At 42.3% G+C, this 23,057-nt stretch overlaps 1 protein-coding gene across 3 annotated transcripts; it reads left to right on the top strand.

The window, feature by feature from the left end:
- Positions 1 to 1,912: 1,912 nt before the first annotated feature.
- LOC124036113 (serine/threonine-protein phosphatase with EF-hands 1-like) lies at positions 1,913 to 22,998 on the top strand. 3 transcript variants are annotated; one of them, XM_046350266.1, is made up of 4 exons: positions 1,915 to 4,049; positions 16,651 to 16,828; positions 19,927 to 20,014; positions 20,426 to 22,997. In XM_046350266.1, exons 2-4 carry the CDS (start codon positions 16,688 to 16,690, stop codon positions 20,635 to 20,637), a joined length of 441 nt encoding a protein of 146 aa, XP_046206222.1. In that variant the 5' UTR covers positions 1,915 to 4,049; positions 16,651 to 16,687; the 3' UTR covers positions 20,638 to 22,997. The 3 variants fall into 3 exon arrangements, with proteins under 3 accessions (XP_046206223.1, XP_046206222.1, XP_046206221.1); XM_046350267.1 differs by lacking the exon at positions 19,927 to 20,014 and having other exon boundaries at positions 1,913 to 4,049; positions 20,426 to 22,998; XM_046350265.1 differs by lacking the exon at positions 1,915 to 4,049 and having other exon boundaries at positions 16,396 to 16,828; positions 20,426 to 22,998.
- The last annotated feature ends 59 nt before the right edge of the window (positions 22,999 to 23,057 follow it).

Genomic DNA, 23,057 nt, shown 5'->3' with positions numbered 1-23,057 from the left:
TGGCCCGTTCCTGTAGGTTCATGCTCTACAACATCCGCAGAGTACGACCTTGCCTCACACAGGAAGCGGCGCAGGTCCTAATCCAGGCACTTGTCATCTCCCGTCTGGATTACTGCAACTCGCTGTTGGCTGGGCTCCCTGCCTGTGCCATTAAACCCCTACAACTCATCCAGAACGCCGCAGCCCGTCTAGTGTTCAACCTTCCCAAGTTCTCTCACGTCACCCCGCTCCTCCGCTCTCTCCACTGGCTTCCAGTTGAAGCTCGCATCCGCTACAAGACCATGGTGCTTGCCTACGGAGCTGTGAGGGGAACGGCACCTCAGTACCTCCAGGCTCTGATCAGGCCCTACACCCAAATAAGGGCACTTCCACCTCTGGCCTTCTGCCTCCCTACCACTGAGGAAGTACAGTTCCCGCTCAGCTCAGTCAAAACTGTTCGCTGTCTGGCTCCCCAATGGTGGAACAAACTCCCTCACGACGCCAGGACAGCGGAGTCAATCACCACCTTCCGGAGACACCTGAAACCCCACCTCTTTAAGGAATACCTAGGATAGGATAAAGTAATCCTTCTCACCCCTCCCCCTTAAAATATTTAGATGCACTATTGTAAAGTGGTTGTTCCACTGGATGTCATAAGGTGAATGCACCAATTTGTAAGTCGCTCTGGATAAGAGCGTCTGCTAAATGACTTAAATGTAATGTAAATGTAAACTCCAACGCCCAGAGGGTCCAGAAGTGGGTCATTTTGGACAGAGACTTCTCCATATCCGGGGGAGAACTGGGTGAGTCAGTCAGTGTGAGAAATATATACAGTACCAGTCAACAGTTTGGACACACCCACTCAATCAATGAATTTTTCTTCATTTGGGCTTTTTCTACATTATAGAATAATAGTGAAGACATCAAAACTATGAAATCACACATATGGAATTATGTAGTAACCAAAAAAGTGTCAAACAAATCACTTTATATTTTAGATTCTTGAAAGTAGCCACCCTTTGCCTTGATGACGGCTTTGCACACTCGTCTGAAGCTGTGAGCATATACTGGAAAATAGGACATAGCAAGTAGCTTAGTGGAGAGATTAAACATTGTGTTGCAATGAACAGTTGTGCTGATTGGATATAACGGGAAAAGATGGCACATGAGGATGCAACTCAGCATAGTAGTGCCTGACTCATGTGATTTGCCTAGTGTGTTACATGCTGACGCTAGGTCTATGAGGTGGAGGCCCACTAAAGATTCACCAATCATTATCCGTAAAGTAAAAAAACTATGAACTGTGGACTACTAGTCCGACAGTCTCCCCAAAGGTATAGGTAGCGTCTGTAGTAAACCCGTACTCAGAGCCAACTGTCTAACCCAAAATGAGATCTGAAATCAGGCACTATTGCAACACTACCATAGAAACTGTAGGAAGTGGCACTTGAATAAAAACATGTATGAAAAACTGAGTGCTACCAAACCCGTGCAGGTTCCAGATGAACCTTGCGTGCTAGCAGTAAAGGAAACAGCATGGTAAACCCATTGCTGGGTAGCCTTCATTTGCAACCAGAAGGTAGGAGTTTGCCAAAAGGCACCTAAAGCACAATATTCTCTGGTCTGATGAAACCAAGATTGAACACTTTGGCCTGAATGCCAAGCGTCACATCTGGAAGAAACCTGACACTGTACCTACGATGAAGCATGGTGGTAGCAGCATCATGCTGTGGGGATTGGGAGACCAGTCAGGATCAAGGGAAATATGAACGGATCAAAGTACAGAGAGATCGATGAAATCCTGCTCCAGAGTGCTCATGACCTCAGACTGGGGGCGAAGGTTCACCTTCCAACAGGACAACGACCCTAAGCACACAATGTCCTGAATGTCCTTGAGTGGCCCAGCCAGAACCCGGACTTGAACCCGGCCGAACATCTCTGGCGAGACCAGAAAATAGCTGTGCAGCGACGCTCCCCATCCAACCTGACAGAGCTTGAGAGGAATTGCAGAGAAGAATGGGAGAAATTCCCCAAATACAGGTGTGCCAAACATGTAGCTTCATAACCAAGAAGACGCAAGGCTGTAATCGCTGCCAAACGTGCTTCAACAAAGTACTGAGTAAAGGGCCTAAAATCTTATGTAAATGTTATATATCCGTTTTTATATTTGGAATACATTTGAAACAATGTCTAAAAACCTGTTTTTGCTTTGTCATTGTAGGGTATTGTGTGTAGATTGATGAGGGGGAAAAACGATTTAATCAGTTTTAGAATAAGGCTGCAACGTAACAAAATGTAGAAAGAATCAAGGGGTCTGAATACTTTCTGCACTGTATTTAGGTACATGAAGGATCCAACCTTACACAGGATAAAATACTTTTTACACAATATAATGAAGCTATTTTGACACAACCACAATGATGCTTTGCATGTCAGCCCCAATAACTATACAATAAAGTAGGTCTATTCCATGAATAATAATATGGTGATTATAGTTATAAGAAATCCCCAAAAACTTGATCAGCAACAACAGACATTAAAAGTAACACCTCATTCAAAGTAACCCTATGTTTTCATTTGCAACGTCAGTTATGTGAGCAGGACCATACACAATGAAGTAGGTCCTATTTACAGAACATTTACATACCATAGTATTGAATACTTGGAGAATGGACATGTTTGGTAAGTAGGGTAATGGTGGTTGATCTGTGGTGTCCAGCTGTAGTCCTGGGTCAGATACACAGAGGAGATGACTAGTGTGTTGAAGTCATCCAGGTAAAACCTGGCACCAGTTATCGGGATGCAGGTTTGCAGCAGGAAACCTAAAAAAAGGAAAGGTCACTGAACTGTAAGTAACCATCAGATCACAGTTTGAAAAGTTAACAAACATATTCAATCTCTCCATTTCCCACTCTGTTGTTCCAACTTGCTTTAAGTTATCCACCATTGTTCCTTAACCCAAGAAAGCGAAGGTAACTGAACTAAATTACTATCGCCCCGTAGTACTCAGGGCCCTGGCTCTGAACCCCTCCCTGTGAACATGTAGTTTAAGAGGTATGTGACAATACACAGCTTTACTGTTGCTGTCCAGTGTTGTCTGAGTCAGAGGACTTTCAACCTTAGCCTCTCCCGAGCCCGTACGGGAGTTGTAGCGATGAGACAAGATAGTAGCTACTAAACAATTGATACCACGAAATTGGGGAGAAAAAGGGGTAAAATTCACACAAAAGTTTTATTTTTATTTTTATGAATGTGTCGACTTTCCAAGATACAGATGCCAACCGAATTAAGTACCAACGCATGGTTGGATTACCTTAAAAATGGTTCAGTTTCCCACCTTTTGATGTCCCCAGAATCTCTGTTAACCAAGGGCTTTTCAATAGTCACATCGGTAGAGTAGAGGGAAAATTTGGAAAAGTATTTATGGGGGACATTGGCCTGTCTGGAGGTTTATGTCCCCCATAAATACTTTTCCAAATTTTCCCTCACTTTTGTGTGTATTTTACCCCTTTTTTCTCCCCAATTTCGTGGTATCAATTGTTATCAGATTCACATGGAATTGTTGTGCAATTTAAATGTTTAAATATGAAACTATTTGTGGAAAGAGGAAATTTAATTTTAGCTTCTTAAATGAGAACAATTTATCGTAGAGAAACTCTACTCTGCTCACGCAGACGTGAACAGACATGGGTTGTATAAGCTATGAAACGCACCCTTATTTCACCACTATATAAACCCGTTGACAAATGTAACTTCCTGTTCCAAGGATGTACAGACTGGCAGTCCCCACGTTGAAAGGACAAAGGCCACCTACAGAACATCGATGAATTTCGATTATGCCAGCCAGAATATAGCATGAGCTTAAAGTATGGCAACTTGGGGTATGAACTTTGAACTCTTATTCACTAAAGAAGTGCTACCCCCTCCAACCCTGCTAAACGTGGGCTAGGAGAGGACGGACAGAGTATGCATTCTACCACGCTCCAGTTCACCACTAGACAGTGACCAGAGATCCATGCTGGACCACCCTGCCTGCCACCTACGAACAAGCTACTGAAGAGCAGCTCAGAGTAAGTATTTATTGCATTCTCCTTTTTCAAATGGGCAGTTATTTAGAATGCATAAAAACCTTTTTTGCTCCTCAGTCTTCCCGCTCTTTCATTCTAACCCAACCCCCTCTCTTTGTGTAACCAGTCGTCTTATCTGTTCCGTCCGCTAGGGCCATTTTCCTTTATGACATTTGTAATCAATGTATGATACATTCTGTGTGTATGTGATTATTTAGTAAATAAGTAATTAAACAAAATGTTGTATTGCTGATTCAACTTGTTAGCCAGGGTTCGTGAAGATAACCAAGAATTTACAACACTCAGATGAGACTAAATAAAGTGACGGTTAAATATGAACTGCTACTGATGTAAAAGATTACTAGGTCTTTAAGAGTTTATTCGGAAGACAACAGCTCTATAAACATACCTTTCGTGGTGCCCTGACTTTCTAGTTAATAATTTACCTGATTAGCTTAATCAGGTAATATTAATTACAGAGAAATGATTTTATAGAATAGCATGTCATATCACTTAATCCGGCATAGCCAAAGACACAACACTGTGTTGGGTTGCGAACACAGCTGTCCACTTCTCCATCGGTGAGGCCAGTCCAGCCCCCTCCATCCGAGGCTCTCTTTGCAGGTTCAGACCCCCCACAGGAACTGCTTTGTCTAAAAGTGGTTCCCATCGGCACCTGCAACAAGTGAATAAGGGGACCATTACTCCTTAGATTTTTTTCATGCAGTGGCCTACATGACATTCCCCAATGGGCACAGACGTCAATTAAACTATTCATCTATTTCACGTTGATTCAACGTAATTTAATTGAAATTATGAAATTGATTTAACCAGTGTGTGCCCAGTGAATCAACTTTACTGTGCAGAAAAGGGCAACAATTGTCCCTCATGCTTTCCACTACTCTGAAGCTATGCATCTAATATTTGAGTGTGACATTGAAAACCATAATAAAACCATTAATATAAGCTTAGGATATCTGAAAGCAGTATTCTGTGTTCAGTGTGCTTGGAACAGGATGATATGGATATGTCTTTAACATGGGTAAACATCTGATCTCTACAGCTACAATAACACACTGCTATTTTCTCTGCTCAAAACATCATTGCCTGATTACACCAGCATGTCAGTTTTAAAGTACATTGCAATGGGAGAAACAAATCAACCTAACTATACCATCTGCATCTTTAAAGTAGCTTATTCATATCTTTATATTTGAAACTAGTAACTCCAGATCATTTCATTAATCAAAAACATAGCATGCATTCATTGTGAATTTGAGGTGACATTGACTGCTAATGTTCAGTGATGTACCACCATTTATTAATGATACAAAAGAAACTGGTAGTCACACAACATTTGTCCAACAACCTGCTGAGAACAACTATCCTCATTTTTTATACTCATATCTTTGATTATGACTTATTGAGAGTATCTATTCCAGGTGTGTCTCACCAGTTCCGAATGATGACTGGAGCAGAGACGGTTGGAATTATTTTTTGGGTTCCTACTCTGAGGATTATAGAATGAAAGTTTCTGCCAGGGAACAGCTGGAGAGCTAGAACCATTCGATATCGCAAGATAATCATCTTTCTCTGCTGACAGATTGACATCCAAGTCAGAATCCAATCAAATATTTGGTGTGGTTCTTGTAGCCCTATTCAGAGAGGCAAAGGGTCTGTTGACTGTTTTAAGATGTGTTTGAGTGAAGTGATGCTCGATGGTCAGATCATTATGAATTGTGTGGATGACAAGTGACCTTTTCCCCGTCAGTGATTTAGCAGACTACGTTTTGACATTCAACAGTCATGAATTGGAGACATTCATTAGAACAACATGTTTTACATAGCAATAAAGCCAGCTGGCTACCAAGTAGTGCCACACGAGAGTTGGGTTCAACAGGGTCTGGCTCCAGCGGATAAGTGGACTAGCTAGCTAGTGTTCTACTAGCAAGGGTGTACTAGCTAGCTAGTGTGCATGTAGTAATGCCAATGGGTGTCGTACTGTTACAAGTACCAGCGGGAACGGCATGTAGTTGGTGTGGTGTGTGCGGTTCTGTGTTATGAACTATAGCCCGTTACCATATCATATGTGATTGAATATTATCTGCTGTTGTCCTGTGTGGGTGTATGTGACTTGAGACATAGCTGACTTGAGACATTGTCAACAGTTTCAGGGCCATGGGCCTTTCTCGTGATGGAAAAATACAGAATAACATAAGAACAGGAACTGTACGGTCTTTTGTTAGATAACAGGAGCCAGGTGTGTGATAACTGTATCGAGAGTATGAGCGCATGGATATTCTACACAACTACAACGACTGACCACCGAAGCGCCTAGGGGGCTGCTCGTGTGCCAACAATCAACGATAGGCTGAGGGAGTTTAAACCACGCCCAGTCTCTACTCTGACAGGCCGGCTCGGAAGCAGGAACTACTACTGTCAGAGTATTGTCAGAAGATATCTTTAGGGTGTTGGCCAGTTCTCGGTTCTACCCTGCGTGGCGTTACAGCGGACCCGTATATAAGAAAATTGCATTTACCACTTATTGCTTAGCTAATAAAAAATACATAGTATACAATCGGTGACTCAGTGTCATATTTATCCTGATACCTGATTCGATTGACGCAAGCAACCCTTAACAGTAGTTACTGCAGTCCTCGGATATATATTATTGGGCTAGCGAGCCCAAATAACAAGATCAGTTACTATGGTGGCTAGCATCAGCAAAACGATTACTACTAGCTAGCATGCTAGCAACATTAGCTGAGTAAACAACACATTTTGCAACAATCACAAGTTCATCACAGTTTTGATTATATAGCTTCACATGTTTGTCTTTTTTAACATGTCATTTGTGGGGGATACTTGCCGATACAGACCAGAATTCAATTGACAGGAAAGCTTGATCAGATTAGTGTTTTGTTTTTTACTGCATTGGCTTCATGAGTAGTGAGGCCAGGAGGCTTAGCTTCACCTCATTGGATTCCTGGAGTAGCTGCACCCTCTACTGGACACTTAGTGACCCTAGCCAGACCTGTCAATTCACACTTTGTAACATCATTAACAAATCATACAAGCATAGCTAATTGCCTTCAACACACTATACATAATAATGAATACTCTATGCATCACATTGAAGAAATGTATAATTAGTGTGTGTATTTTGAAATAAACATTCACTCAGTAGCCTTCAAATTAGCAATAAAAAAGCCCCAGCCATAATCTTTGTAAAATAAACTGGTTTTGATAGTGTGTGGAACACAAGCATAACAAATACAATACCACACAGAGGTTATATCATAAAACCACAGCTAATTGCCTTCTGAGGTCAAGTGTTAAAAATAAAAAATATTTCAAAGAAAATTCCACCACTTTATAAGGTAACCAGTTATACTTTTACTCCCAGACTGTCAGAATAATTGTGTTTGCAACAATAACATCAAATATCTTAAACAGTCCAAAACAACTGTCAGTGGCATGTATTCATGGATGCCAAGGGAAGCCAGGCTTCCCCAAAACATTTACCAAGAAAAAAACTAAATCATTTATCATTCGTCTCTGTGTTTCATAATTTTCCTTCAATTCACAAGTCTGAATGTACAGTCGTGGCCAAAAGTTTTGAGAATGACACAAATATACATTTTCACAAAGTCTGCTGCCTCAGGTTCTTTAGATATTTTTGTCAGATGTTACTATGGAATACTGAAGTATAATTACAAGCATTTCATACGTGTCAAAGGCTTTTATGGACAAATACATTAAGTTGATGCAAAGAGTCAATATTTTCAGTGTTGACCCTTCTTTTCAAGACCTCTGCAATCCGCCCTGGCATGCTGTCAATTAACTTCTGGGCAACATCCTGACTGATGGCAGCCCATTCTTGCATAGTCAATGCTTGGAGTTTGTCAGAATTTGTGGGGTTGTGTTTGTCCACCTGCCTCTTGAGGATTGACTACAAGTTCTCAATGGGATTAAGGTCTGGGGAGTTTCCTGGCCATGGACCCAAAATATCGATGTTTTGTTCCCTGAACCACTTAGTTATTACTTTTGCCTTATGGCAAGGTGCTCCATCATGCTGGAAAAGGCATTGTTCGTCACCAAACTTTTCCTGGATGGTTGGGAGAAGTCGCTCTCGGAGGATGTGTTGGTACCATTCTTTATTCATGGCTGTGTTCTTAGGCAAAATTGTGAGTGAGCCCACTCCCTTGGCTGAGAAGCAACCCCACACATGAATAGTTTCAGGATGCTTTACTGTTGGCATGACACAGGACTGATGGTAGAGCTCACCTTGTCTTCTCCAGACAAACTTTTTTCCTGCTGCCCCAAACAATCGGAAAGAGAAAATCATCAGAGAAAATGACTTTACCCCAGTCCTCAGCAGTCCAATCCCTGTACCTTTTGCAGAATATCAGCCTGTCCCTGATGTTTTTCCTGGAAAGAAGTGGCTACTTTGCTCCCCTTCTTGACACCAGGCCATCCTCCAAAATTCTTCACCTCAATGTGCGTGCAGATGCACTCACACTTGCCTGCTGCCATTCCTGAGAAAGCTCTGTACTGGTGATGCCCCAATACCGCAGCTGAATCAACTTTAGGAGACGGTCCTGGTGCTTGCTAGACTTTCTTGGGCGCCCTGAAGCCTTCTTCACAACAATTGAACCACTCTCCTTGAAATTATTTTTGTGCAAAGCAATGATGATGGCACATGTTTCCTTGAAGGTAACCATGGTTGACAGAAGAAGAACAATGATTCCAAGCACCACCCTCCTTTTGAAGCTTTCAGTCTGTTATTCGACCTCAATCAGCATGACGGTGATCTCCAGCTTTGTCCTCGTCAACACTCACACTTGTTAACGAGAGAATCACTGACATGATGTCAGCTGGTCCTTTTGTGGCAGGGCTGAAATGCAGTGGATTTTCTTTTTGGGGAGGGGGGGGGATTCAGTTCATTTGCATGGCGGACTTTGCAATTAATTGCAATTCATCTGATCACTCATCATAACATTCTGGAGTATATGCAAATTGCCATCATACAAACTGAGACAGCAGACTTTGAAAATTAATATTTGTGTCATCTCAACTTTTGGCCACGACTGTATCTCACAAGGAGAAAGCATTTGAGTGAGCGAAACACTGCCCCTCTGTCTCTCTATGCGTAGCTCACCTATCCGATGCTGTCTGGTCAAAAAGAGTATGGAATTGTCGCCACCCTTAGCATTGAATGCAAGGAAAGCGAGTGAACACAGTGAACCTCCCTTGAAAAAAAAAATAGCCAATCAGCGTTGAGCTAAACTGTGAATGGTCCTGGCGCACCAAAAAAAGTGTAAAGGAAACCAGTTTAACATCAAGAGCCAAACATCATTGAGAGAATTTGTTTTGATTGCTGCATCTCGTGTTGTTATCCTTCGGTGGCTACTGTTAGCTAGCAAAAATTGGACGTTTTATGAATTAGCCATGGATGGAGATAGGGATTTGGACTCTGTACTGGCCGACGATCACAATGGTGATTCTGATCCAACCATAAATTCACACATTGTGCCCCTGGCTTGAGAGGATGGAAGTTCAAGTTCAAGTTTAACTAGCTGGCTCATCGTTGCCCATGAAAGGAAGTTAGGCTAGCGAGCAGACGTTTTAGCCAGGTAGCCTAGGACAACAAAAACTAGAAGTGAGTACTGTATGACAGTCCGCTTTACACACTCTTGGCATTCTCTCAACCAGCTTCATGAGGTAGTCACCTGGAATGCATTTCAATTAACAGGTGTGCCTTGTTAAAAGTTCATTTGTGGAATTTCCTTCCCTGTTTGAGCCAATCAGTTGTGTTGTGAGAAGTTTGGTGTGGTATACAGAAGATAGCCCTATTTGGTAAAAGACCAAGTCCGTAATATGGCAAGAACCACTGAATTAAGCAAAGAGAAACAACAGTCCATTATTACTTTAAGACATGAAGGTCAGTCAATCTGGAACATTTCAAGAACATTGAAAGGATGAGTTAACTGCACCTCAGATTGCAGCCCAAATAAATGCTTCACAGAGTTCAAGTAACATATATATCAACTGTTCAGAGGAGACTGAGCGAATCAGGCATTCACAGTCAAATTGCTACAAAGAAACCACTACTAAAGGACACCAGTAAGAAGAAAAGACTTGCTTGGGCCTAAAAACACGAGCACTGGATATTAGACCGGTGGAAATCTGTCCTTTGGTCTGATGAGTCCAGATTTGCGATTCTTTGTTTCAACCGCCGTGTCTTTGTGAGACACAGAGTAGGTGAACGGATGATCTCCGCATGTGTGGTTCCCACCGTGAAGCATGGAGGAGGAGGTGTGATGGTGCTGTGCTGGTGACACTGTCTATGATTTATTTAGAATTCAAGGCACACTTAACCAGCATGGCTACCACAGAATTCTGTAGCGATACGCCACCCCATCTGGTTTGCGCTTAGTGGGACTATCATTTGTTTTTCAAAAGGACAACGAGCCATAACACACCTCCAGGCTGTGTAAGAGTTATTTGACAAAGAAGCAGAGTGATGGAGTGCTGCATCAGATGACCTGGCCTCCACAATCACCCGACCTCAACCCAATTGAGATGGTTTGGGATGAGTTGGACCGCAGTGTGAAGGAAAAGCAGCCAACAAGTGCTCAGCATATGTGGGAACTCCTTCAAGACTTCAACTCCTTCAAGCTTAACTGGGTGGGGGATGTTGTTAAACCATGGGGGCTGTTTGAATTTCAAATTTGGGAGGTGTTAAACAATGGAGTGTTAATTAATTTACCTGCAAAAGTTATTACACAGTTGCACTTTGTGCTGGAGACAATAAAAGACCACTAAAATGTGCAGTTTTATGCGACAGATGTCTCAAGTTTTGAGGGAGCGTGTGCCGCTTCTCATACAAATGCTGTTTTATCTAAAATATCAGGTGTACGCCGACCCCAGCTAAGTAACTCATGCAAAGAGTTAAAGCGCAATTATATGTTTTATCTCCAGTACTTTGCCATGATTGTCAGTTATGTAGCTGCTCTACTTATAATCTCAGTGCGTCCTTGCTGGGATGACACAAATCTACTGCAGGAGAAGATCAACACCAAACACATTGGTTCACCGTTCCACGGGGGCGAACAGCACACAGCATACCATAATGTTCTGAATAATGGCCTCGTCCACTGACTGACTCTTCAAACATACCCAAGTCGCTATATGTGATCCCTGACTCTGCTTCTGGTACGCAAGCTGTTTTAATTAGTTCCCCGCATCCAGTGCAGGCAGGAGGGATTGTTCATTGCGCTACCGAACTGACCCTAACCAAAACAGCTTAACACATAAAATTAAACTTTTTTTTTTATTCAATCACTCTCGAGTCACCTGGGACCCAGGATAGACTGACTCTTCAAACATACCCAAGTCGCTATATGTGATCCCTGACTCTGCTTCTGGTACGCAAGCTGTTTTAATTAGTTCCCCGCATCCAGTGCAGGCAGGAGGGATTGTTCATTGCGCTACCGAACTGACCCTAATCAAAACAGCTTATCACATAAAATTAAACATTTTTTTATTCAATCACTCTCGAGTCACCTGGGACCCACAAGCTAAGCCTAAGGGACTACTAGGGGGGGGGGGCACTTCAACATTTGTAGTGTCATTCCAAAAAGTGATCAAATTCAACATCTACTCAGACTCCAACCTTGACTTCCTCTGCCTCTCAGAGACATGGCTCCATATGCTGCTTTGATTGTGATTGGCTACAATGTCTTCAGGAGAGACAGGATGGAAGGAAGAGGAGGAGGTGTGGTGATTTACATTAAAGAACATATCCGATGTAAACAAATTGAGTGGTCATGTGATAATGAACTAAAATGTATTGGCCTGAACGTTACACTGTCTCCCCAAATGTCTTTTACCCTTATTGGAATATATTGGCCACCTTCCATCAAAAGTGTGTTTTTTGATCAGTTTAAGGTTTAACCTCTCTACTGTTAGAAAGCCGGATCAACTAAGAATACTTAAGAGTGAATTCAACTATTTTGAAAACGCAATTAAGGGAATTAACTGGAATGATCTCTTGTCCTATACAGACGTGGAAGCTGGTAGTCAGGTTTTTCTATCCACAACCCAGACTACAATAAATGGTTTCCTAAAGAAAATCAAATCCAAACCTGGCCAAAAGAGCACTCTTCATTGGCTTAATGGAGAAATCTGGATATTGATGAAAGAACGAAAAAAAATAGCCCTAAAATCCAAATTAGAGCATGACAAACAGTAGGTTTACCATGTTGAGAAATAAGGTGATGAAATAAATCAGACAGGCCAAGGCAAACTTTTTTTATTAACATAATTGGTGAAGCAAAGGGAAATTCTAAATTGATCTGGGAGAATCTAAAAAAAGTTAACAGGGAAAGACCATAGTAACACTGTAAAAAGACTAGAAATCATGGTGTATAACAATCTAACACAGGATGCAGTCGAAATAGCAATAGCCTTCAATTCCTACTTTATTGACTCTGTCAGGGTACCGACACATAACCCCTCCACTCGTTTCATGGGCTCGGTGCTAGTGAATGACGCTTAACCTGTCTTCATCATAAGGGAGGTTTCTGAGTCAAAGGTGATTAGCTCACTAAAGAACTCTAAAGCCAAAGATGTGTTTGGGCTGGACTCTACCTTTCTTAAAAACTACAAAGAGTCACTCATTGGCCCCATTACTAAGGTCACTGTTAGATTAATTTAGTTCTTATGTGTTCATTAACCAATTCAATTAAAACACTCTGTCCGTTTCTAAGAATTTGTAAGGTTCTTATTTGCATAAAATGGACAGAGACCAGCCACCAAAATGAGCCAATAGCGTTTATTCTCGAGAGCTCTGGTCATAATACCATTGGTTTATATACCTCACATTTCATCATAAATGTCCCTCCTCTCAGATACAATAGTTCACAAGCCTTCTCACATTGTCTACCACCTGTTAAACAATCTACTACAAGCCCAAGGTCTCGCCCCTCCCTGGGTGGGGACAGAATGTCCTGTCAGGAACACAGTATTCCAGCCGTTCTGACGATAGCTCCATTTGTTTCCAACAAGGAACAGAAAGTCCTTGTTCTAATTCTTGACTAAAACTACACACATTATATTCAGTATTATGATTATATTAAGATTTATACATTCATACAGTAACATAGTAGTATTCTGTTTAGTTAAAGTTAAAAGTTAAATGTATACATAATTTCGTCATTATTCATAAAAATCCCATAACAGTCACCAACACATCTATTGGCCTCGGGGTGTTTCCAAGGGTATGGAAGTCGGTCATAATAAAGGCCATTTTTAAATCAGGCGACCCTGCTGACGTGAGTAACTACAGGCCCATTAGTATGCTACCTGTGGTGTCAAAGGTTGTTGAAAAGTGTGTAGCAGAACAACTGATTGCCCACCTCAACAACAGCCCCTTCACATTACACTCCATGCAGGAGTGTAACACTGTGGAGTGTTACAGAGCGAAACACTCCACAGAAACGACCAACTGCTTCCTTCTGGAAAATGTGAAGTCCAAGATGGACAAAGGCGTTGTTGGGGCTATATTTCTGGACCTAAGGAAGGCATTTGATACTGTTAACCATGAGATTCTCATCACAAAATTGTCCAAGTTCAACTTTTCCCCCCCGATGCCTTGAGATGGATGAAATCATACCTAGAAGGCAGAACTCAGTGTGTCAGATTGAGCAATGAACTGTCGCCCACTTAGCTATGATGTGGGCGTGCCCCAAGGGTAAATACTGGGGCCCCTCCTGTTCAGCCTGTACATTAATGATCTGCCTTCTGTCTGTACTGGGTCTGAAGTTCAAATGTATGCAGATGATAGTGATATATGTGCATGCAAAGAGCAAACCACAAGCTGCACAAGAACTCACTACTGTAGTGGTCCAGGTTACAAAGTGGCTCAGTGACTCGTGTTTGCATCTCAATGTGAATAAAACTGCATGTTCTTCACAAAGAGGGCAACGGATGCTACTGAGCCAGATGTCATTGTGTCAGGGAAGAATCTCCAGGTGGTATCTGATTTTTAAGTACATTGGCATCATACTTGATTCCAACCTCTCTTTTAAAAAGCATGTGAAAAAGGTAATTCAAATAACCAAATTCAACCTAGCTAATTTCGGATTTATACAAAATTGTTTCACTACATAGGTAGCAAAACTGTACTTAAAATCTATGATACTCCCCCACTTAACATACTGCTTGACTAGTTGGGCCCAAGCTTGCTGTACAACATTAAAATCTATTCAGTCTGTCTACAAACAGGCTCTCAAAGTGCTTGATAGGAAGCCAAATAGCCATCATCACTGTTACATCCTCAGAAAGCATGAGCTCGAGTTGGGAAAATCGTGTGCAATACACCGACACAGGTCTTGTATTCAAGATCCTAAATGGCCTGACTCCCCCTCCACTCAGTATTTTTGTTAAACAGAAAACACAAACATATGGCAGCAGATCCACAAGGTCTGCCATGAGAGGTGACTGTATAGTTCCCTTTTAGTAAATCCGCTTTCTCTGTGAGAGTTTCCCATGTCTGGAAATCCCTGCCATCAGACACACAACTGCACCACATGTCACACGTTCACAAAATGCATGAAGACATGGCTAAAGGTCAATCAGATTGGTGAACATAATCCCTAGCTGTGTATTGCTGCTTTCCATGTTGTCTGTTGTCTGTAGCTTGTGAGGTGTGGAAACACTTTGTTGCTTTTATGAATTTTTGTCTTGCTGCTTTTTGTTGTTCTATGTTGCTCTGTCTGTATGCTACGTCTTGCTTGTCCTATGTTGCGACCAGCCACCCAGATAGCTGATGAAACTGTGGGTTTGCACAACCAAAGAATTTCTGCACAAACTGTCAGGGAAGATCACCTGCGTGCTCGCTGTCCTCGCCAGGGTCTTGACCTGACTGAGCATTAAGATGCAAAGGAGATGCGTCATGCTGCATGAGGAACATTATGGTCACACCAGACTGGTTTTCTGATCCACGCCCCTACCTTTTTTCTTTCTTTAAAAGGTATCTGTGTCCTACAGATGCATATCTGTATTCCCAATCATGTGAACTCCATAGATTTGACTGATTTCCTTTCATGAACTGTAACTCAGTAAAATCTTTGAAATTGTTGCATGTAGCGTTTATATTGTTTTTGTTCAGTGTGGCTAGCCAGCTCATATAATTCCCAGAACATATCTGCCAACGTTATTGCGTTTAACTCTAGCCTACTTTTTATTCAACATATAATTAAAAAATGAACACATCACAAGTTAATCATTTACAAATGATTTACAAGAATGGCAAACTGATAGGTTTTTAAGTTAACTTTCCTGTTGGAGGAATTAGCTGTTACCCCTACCTCTTTCAGATATACCAAGAAACAGGCAAAAAGAAGCAGGCGTGGTACATTCATGGGATCTTGGTCTGTGTATGAAAGGGATTTTACAGTACAAGAGTTAGTCGACTGAATCCGCCAATAGTGTTTTCAGAGTTCAGTATATTCTCATATGATATATCAAATCAAATGTAATTTGTCACATACATGGTTAGCAGGTGTTATTGCGAGTGTAGCGAAATGCTTGTGCTTCTAGTTCCGACCGTGCAGTAATCTCTAACAAGTCATCTAACAATTTCACAACTACCTTATAGACACAAGTGTAAAGGGACGAATAAGAATATGTACGTAAAAATATATGGATGAGCGATGGCCGAACGGCATAGGCAAGGTGTAGTAGACGGTATAGAGTACAGTATATACATATGAGATGAGTAATGTAGGGTATGTAAACATAAAAAGTGGCATTGTTTAAAGTGACTAGTGATACATTTATTACATCCAATTTTGTATTATTAAAGTGGCTAGAGATGAGTGAGTTTGTTGGCAGCAGCCACTCAATGTTAGTGATGGCTGTTTAACAGTCTGATGGCCTTAATATAGAAGCTGTTTTTCAGTCTCGGTCCTCGCTTTGATGCACCTGTACTGACCTCTCCTTCTGGATGATTGCGGGGTGAACAGGCAGTGGCTCGGGTGGTTGTTGTCCTTGATGATCTTTTTGGCCTTCCTGTGACATCGGGTGGTGTAGGTGTCCTGGAGGGCAGGTAGTTTGCCCCCGGTGATGCGTTGTGCAGACCTCACTACCCTCTGGAGAGCCTTACGGTTGTGGGCTGAGCAGATGTTCTCGATTGTGCATCTGTAAAAGTTTGAGTATTTTTGGTGACAAGCCAAATTTCTTCAGCCTCCTGAGGTTGAAGAGGCACTGCTGCGGCGCCTTCTTCATCACGCTGTCTGTGTGGGTGGGCCAAATCAGTTTGTCCGTGATGTGTATGCCGAGGAACTTAAAACTTTCCACCTTCACCCCTACTGTCCCGTTGATGTGGATAGGGTATAAGCATTGGCTAAAACTAGTGCACTATTTAGGGAATAGAGTGCCATTTGAGATGCAGACATGGTCTTCTCTATATCCCCTTATATCCATATAACAGTCATTTGTTTAATGTTGTATTTGTTTTTCTTATAATTCCCTATTGTAAAGTCTTTGGATCTGAAAAAATGCTGCTAAAAATATGCTGTATTATTTCTGTGATTAGATCCTGGACCTGCTGTGGAGTGACCCCATGCCTCAGAATGGCTGCGTGCCCAGCGAGGTGTGGGGAGGAGGCTGCTCCTGGGGGCCAGATGTCACCCAGGTCTTCCTCAACAGACACAACATGCAGCTCATCAGCCGCTCCCATGAGTGCAAGCAGGATGGCCTGCCACAACCGCAGGGTGAGAACAGTCAGGCTACAGATGTCTAAGGGTTTACACAGGATGGGTAAGACCATGGCCCATTTTCAAAAAGTGTCTCTTCCAGGATGGGTAAGATCCAAAAGAGAGTTTGGATCTTGTATCTCTTCCCACCTGTCAAAATAATCTTTATTCGTTATGATCTAAAAGGCACAACTGATATCAGATCAGCACTACTCTGAGCCGAGCCCAAGAGTTTTTCCTGACCATGTGACCGGATCATGAAAGATTCTAGACCCTCGTTATAAGCTATAACATTGGCTCAGAGTTTGTCCTGGGTCGGTATCCAGAAAGCATCTCAGAGTAGGAGCGCTGATCTAGGATCTGTCCATATAATATTACTCACTATGATCGAAAAGGCAAAACTGATCCAAGATCAACACTCCTACTCTGAGAAACTGTGGATATGGGCCCTGGTCAGGTTACAGTATGTAGCCAGGAAGAACCTCCTGGCCTTGGTAATGGGTATTTTTAACACACTGAGCTAAATCTCTTTATGCACATAATGCTAATACGCCCACTGACTTGTCATGGCATAGGCCCACACTACGGTATTATCTCACTTGGCAGACGGGAGGAGTTGCAGAGTTAAGAGTTGCAAAGCTTATCACTTACCTGAGTCAACTTAAATGTGTCTGCTTTGGAAGTGCAGTAAGAGAGGTTTCTGGTACATGTGCAACAAACTAAAACACTGCTTTACACTGTATGGTAATTATGTATTGTTTACTTCTGAACAACATGTCCTCACCCCGTTCTCTGCCTCCAACTAGTATGAAGTGGGCAGCAACAGGGGGGGCCTACATGAAACTGGGACCAGGCCTTGTGCCTTAGTTGATTCAGTATCAGGCTAGCAGTATGACTTTGAGAACCCTGAGGAAACAGTAAGATGCAACAGACAATGGAAAACCACATTATCTAATAGTTTCCCTGAGAATGTTGCACTGTGATATTTCACATCCAAGACTGTAATTATATAGATATTGATATGGCACTACACGAGATAAAGCTTTGGTCTCTTTGTATTAAGGATTAGACAATAGCTTGTACACAACTACGCATTCATACATACAAAGTATTTAGATTATTCAATTGACAAGGAAAAAGTTTGACTGCTCTCCCTGTCTGGCTTACAGTGTGCGGAAGGTGGAAACATTCAGCCCTCAATGTCCCGCTGGAACAGTTGTTTTCACACAAGTCGGACCTCGTCAGTGCCTTTCAAGAGTTTGACAAAGACAAAAAAGGTGTCATAACCTCAGTATAGCCATGATCAAATATTATTCCAAAGGATTAAGAGTTTGTGGGTTATTCCAACCAACACCGGATTGTGCTCCTATTTCATAAGAAATAAACAGACTGTTCGTGACTTGTTTTGTACTGCTCCCATCTCTGTTATACACTCTATTGGCAGGATAGAACAGCAACCTCTGGTAAAACACGGGGTGGGGGCCTATGCATATATGTAAACAACAGCTGGTGCACGATATCTATAGAATTCTTGAGGTTTTGCTGCTCGCCTGAGGTAGAGTATCTCATGATAAGCTGTAGACCATTTATTTTTATTTACCCGTTATTTTACCAGGTAAGTTGACTGAGAACACGTTCTCATTTGCAGCAACGACCTGGGGAATCGTTACAGGGGAGAGGAGGGGGATTAATGAGTCAATTGTAAACTGGGGATTATTAGGTGACCGTGATGGTTTGTGGGCCAGATTGGGAATTTAGTCAGGACACCGGGGTTAACACCCCTACTCTTACGGTAAGTGTCATGGGATCTTTAATGACCTCAGAGAGGCTCAATGAGATGTATACCGCCATAAGCAAACAGGAAAACGCTCATCCAGAGGCGCCACTCCTAGTGGCCGGGAACTTTCATGCAGGTAAACTTAAATCAATTTTACCTAATTTATTTAAAAAATGTATTGTTTTTTTTTACCCCTTTTTCCTCCCCAATTTCGTGGTATCCAATTGTTTTAGTAGCTACTATCTTGTCTCATCGCTACAACTCCGGTACGGGCTCGGGAGAGGCTAAAGTTGAAAGTCATGCGTCCTCTGATACACAACCCAACCACACTGCTTCTTAACACAGCGCCATCCAACCCGGAAGCCAACCACACTAATGTGTCGGAGGAAACACAGTGCACCTGGCAAACTTGGTTAGCGCGCACTGCGCCCGGCCTGTCACAGGAGTCGCTAGAGTCTGGTGGCACAGCTGGCGCTGCAATACAGCGCCCTTAACCTTTGCGCCACCCAGGAGGCCCCAATTTTACCTAATTTCATTCAGCATATCAAATGTGCAACCAGAGGTAAAAATTCTAGACCACCTTTACTCCACACACAGAGACGCATACAAAGCTCGCCCTCCATTTGGCAAATCTGACCATAATTCTATCCTCCTGATTCCTGCTTACAAGCAAAAATTAAAGCAGGAAGCACCAGTGACCCGGTCAATAAAAAAGTGGTCAGATTAAGCAGATGCTAAACTACAGGACTGTTTTGCTAGCACAGACTGGAATATGTACCGGGATTCTTCAGATGGCATCAGTCACTGGCTTTATCAATAAGTGCATCGAGGACGTCGTCCCCACAGTGACTGCCCCCCCACCCTCTTCTACGCTGCTGCTACTTGCTGTTATTATCTACGCATAGTCACTTTAATAACTCTACCTACATGTACATATTACCTCAATTACCTCGACACCGGTGCCCCCACACATTGACTCTGTACCGGTACCCCCTGTATATCGCCCTGCTATTGTTATTTACTGCTGCTCTTTAATTATTTGTTATTCTTAGCTCTTACTTTTTTGGGGGTTATTTTTCTTAACTGCATTGTTGGTTAAGGGCTTGTAAGTAAGCATTTCACTGTTGTATTCGGCACGTGTGACAAATCAAATTTGATTAAATCCTAATGAATGCCCATACTCTCCCAGGCTAATTGTGTTTGTGTCCTGTCCAAGCATACTATGGTTATATAGCATTGAGGGAGCCCACCTATTATGTCATGACACACCTCTGTTTCAAAAACCTGATGCCATAGAAAATAGTGTGTCAGACATTTCTCCCCTTGTCTGCCCATTCAGCACGTCAAGCAGGGTTTGCTGGAGTCCCTGTACCGCCAACGTGCAACCTTGGAGACCATCTTCAGAATAGTAGACTTAAACAACTTTGGTAACAATAATGTTTTACTCCACTTTCAGTCCATGTATTGTTTCTTCAGGTGAACGTTTTGATCCCACAAGATGTGACGTCAACCACTTGTTACCTGTGTTGCCTCTGTTATTTGATTGGGATGTGTGGTTTGCATGCGTACACTCAGATGCCGTAGTTAGAAGACAATCACCCTGTAATCCGTCTGTGAGGTGTCAAAGCTAATGTCAGCAGCATGTGGTGGCTAACTCTCCAAGTTGAGAATTAACCCACTGATCTCCTAGTGTCACATCCAGCCAACCAAAACCATTCCTACTACCAATCTCTCCCCTCCTCCCACTGACTCTCCCTCTCTCCTCCCCCTCTCATATTCTCCCCCTTTCTCCTGCTTCTCCCTCCCTTCCTCCTCAACTCTGCCCCTCTTCCCTCCAGGGTTTATCACGATGGAGGGCTTCCGTCAGATGTGGGAGCTGCTGAGTGCCTACTTAAAGATGGAGATCACTGACGAGGCCATCTCGGACCTGTCCATCACCATAGACACCAATCGGGAAGGCAACACTGATGAGTTCAAGGAGGCCTTCCTGCTGACCGACAATAAGAGCCGGCTGGATAGGGTAACTTCATGGGGACCGCCACTGACCTGACAAAACTGGAGGGTGACCCCAATATGAGGGAGCAGTGGGGCTGGAGGGGGACCCCAATATATGAGGGAGCAGTGGGGCTGGAGGGGGACCCCAATAATGAGGGAGCAGTGGGGCTGGAGTGGGACCCCAATAATGAGGGAGCAGTGGGGCTGGAGGGGGACCCCAATATGAGGGAGCAGTGGGGCTGGAGGGGTGCACTAATATGAGGGAGTAGTGGGAATAAGTGAAAAAAAGCAGACACTCAAGACCCAATACACCCCAGACCAGGAACTACTACTAATGGGAGTAGTTCAGTATGGAGAGAGCGAGAGGATGGAAGAGACTGCTTGTTCATTACGTCAGGGACTAGGAATCGAGAACAAACAAAATCAACCAACAAGCTGCTTTGATCATTGACGCACATTGAGAGACTGACACTATGGAGTGTTACAGGCTAGAAGGTGAATAGAAGCCCATTCATCTCCTTGGTGGTGAGAGAGAAGACACCACAGAGGGATGTGGTTTGCATTCATTTAGTCCACATGCAGAGGCCAATGAGCAATGTACACGTCGTCATTCCAAGCAGAGTAACTTACGCATCATTTTAAACTTTCAAAAATCCAATTGATGCCAGACTCTCATAAAAACATCTGGACTAACTTATTGGTGCTTTAGTGATAACGCGGGGAAAGCCATCAATTTAGTGACTCTTATTAGTGTACGGACTGTACTGTCATTACCAACGGACACCGGTTCACTGGATGTTGCAGAAGGATTATATCTCCATGGGGACATCGGTCCTTTCTCACAAGAGCGGAACTCCAGCTCAGTGTCACCCTCTGGTTTACTGTGTTAACAAGTACAGGAGGATGACACAGAACCTGCCTCTCCAAATGTTTGCACCCATCACTGTAATTGTAACTGTAATCCTAACTTTTACTAAAGACCCATAATTCCTTCCATCATAAAGAAACTATTTTTAAAAATGCAATTGTTGGGCAACCTTTAACTTTGCCAGATGTTTGATTCACTTGTAATTACTGTAAGTTGCTGTTGATGCTGGAATGTTATTTGACATATCAGAAGGTAACATTGGGAATGCATTGGATGTAAACACAAGTGTCATTACTTTGAATTCATATTTTTAACCAAACATGTTAAGCTTGTGTGCGTATGGGTAATGAATCCAAGAATATCAGAGTGTTTCTGTATTTTATTTGTGTGTGTCACACAAAATCTTGATGACATGATAGCAAACTTGGTAATGTAACAGTGGAAGTTCTGGAAATCATTTTTAAAAAGTATGTTTGAAGCAACAATGAGTTTCTTTTTAGAGGTACAATAGAATACAGGCACTGGAGATCAATAGTTGCAAGTATTTGATCATAATATCGTATAATACATTCAAATAAAAATGTCAAATATCCAAAAGGAAAACATTGGTATTAGTAAATAATTAACACTGCAAGCCGCTCAATGCATTTACATTTAATTTTTTTAAAGATGTGAATACTGAGCTCTTTATACTAATAACCACCAGATGGCGCACATACACTACTTGTTCACGCAGATATATCCAATCAGACAGACAGTTCAGTACTCTTCCTTCATTTCCTTAATTATTACTGATAGGCCACACCTCTCACCTGTCATGTTCATTCATATCAGCCGCCAGGAAGGAAAGGGGACCATAAGACTTCAGATACAACCATGGGTAGAAGTGCACAATTTGCCCTACACTCCTCCTGCATGAGCCTTTCGTGATGAATCAATAGTTATATTGCTTGCATGTATGATTTCTGAAGAAAAAATATTAATGTTCATTGAATTCCTACATTTGAATTAAACTCAACAGGAATAAAAAAAGGACATGAGAACACTAAAAAAAGATAAGCTTACACCCAGGCATTGCAGACAATGTCCAAACATGCCTGAAATTCAGCATGGTGGTATGTCCATTTTCAAAACAACTATGGTAGAGGATATGGAAAAACATGCCATAAGTGTCCATTTTCAATGTATGTAGGAAGAATAGAATGGCCTATAGAAATTCTGAGCCTGAGGTCATGTTAGAAGAGGGACAAACAGCATTATTCTATGCTGGAAGCAAGGCAAGGTTTTTATGTTTTGAAACTGTGTTCCTTTGTTTCCCAGAATCCATATAAGGGCCTGTGGGGGTGGTGGCTGACTTCTACAGAGGTAACACACATGACACAGCCTGCCCGCCGACCCTATTCTCTGTCACAACCCCACAAAATTCTGCTATCTTTCCCTAAATTCCCTGGTTTTCCAGAAATCCTGATTGAAGGATATCAGATTTCCTGCTTATTTGCTCCCAATTCCAGGAATATTTTAACTGGGATTTCTGGAAAACCCAACATTTTTGGGAAAGCTAGAACAGTTTTGCAAGGTGTTACTAAGGAGGAAAACCGTACTATTTT

Source organism: Oncorhynchus gorbuscha, linkage group LG05 (assembly GCF_021184085.1).
Source record: "Oncorhynchus gorbuscha isolate QuinsamMale2020 ecotype Even-year linkage group LG05, OgorEven_v1.0, whole genome shotgun sequence".
In the NCBI taxonomy this organism is placed as follows: Eukaryota; Metazoa; Chordata; class Actinopteri; order Salmoniformes; family Salmonidae; genus Oncorhynchus; species Oncorhynchus gorbuscha.
Note: the sequence above shows the minus strand (reverse complement) of the source record. Positions and strands in the feature narration are given on the sequence as shown.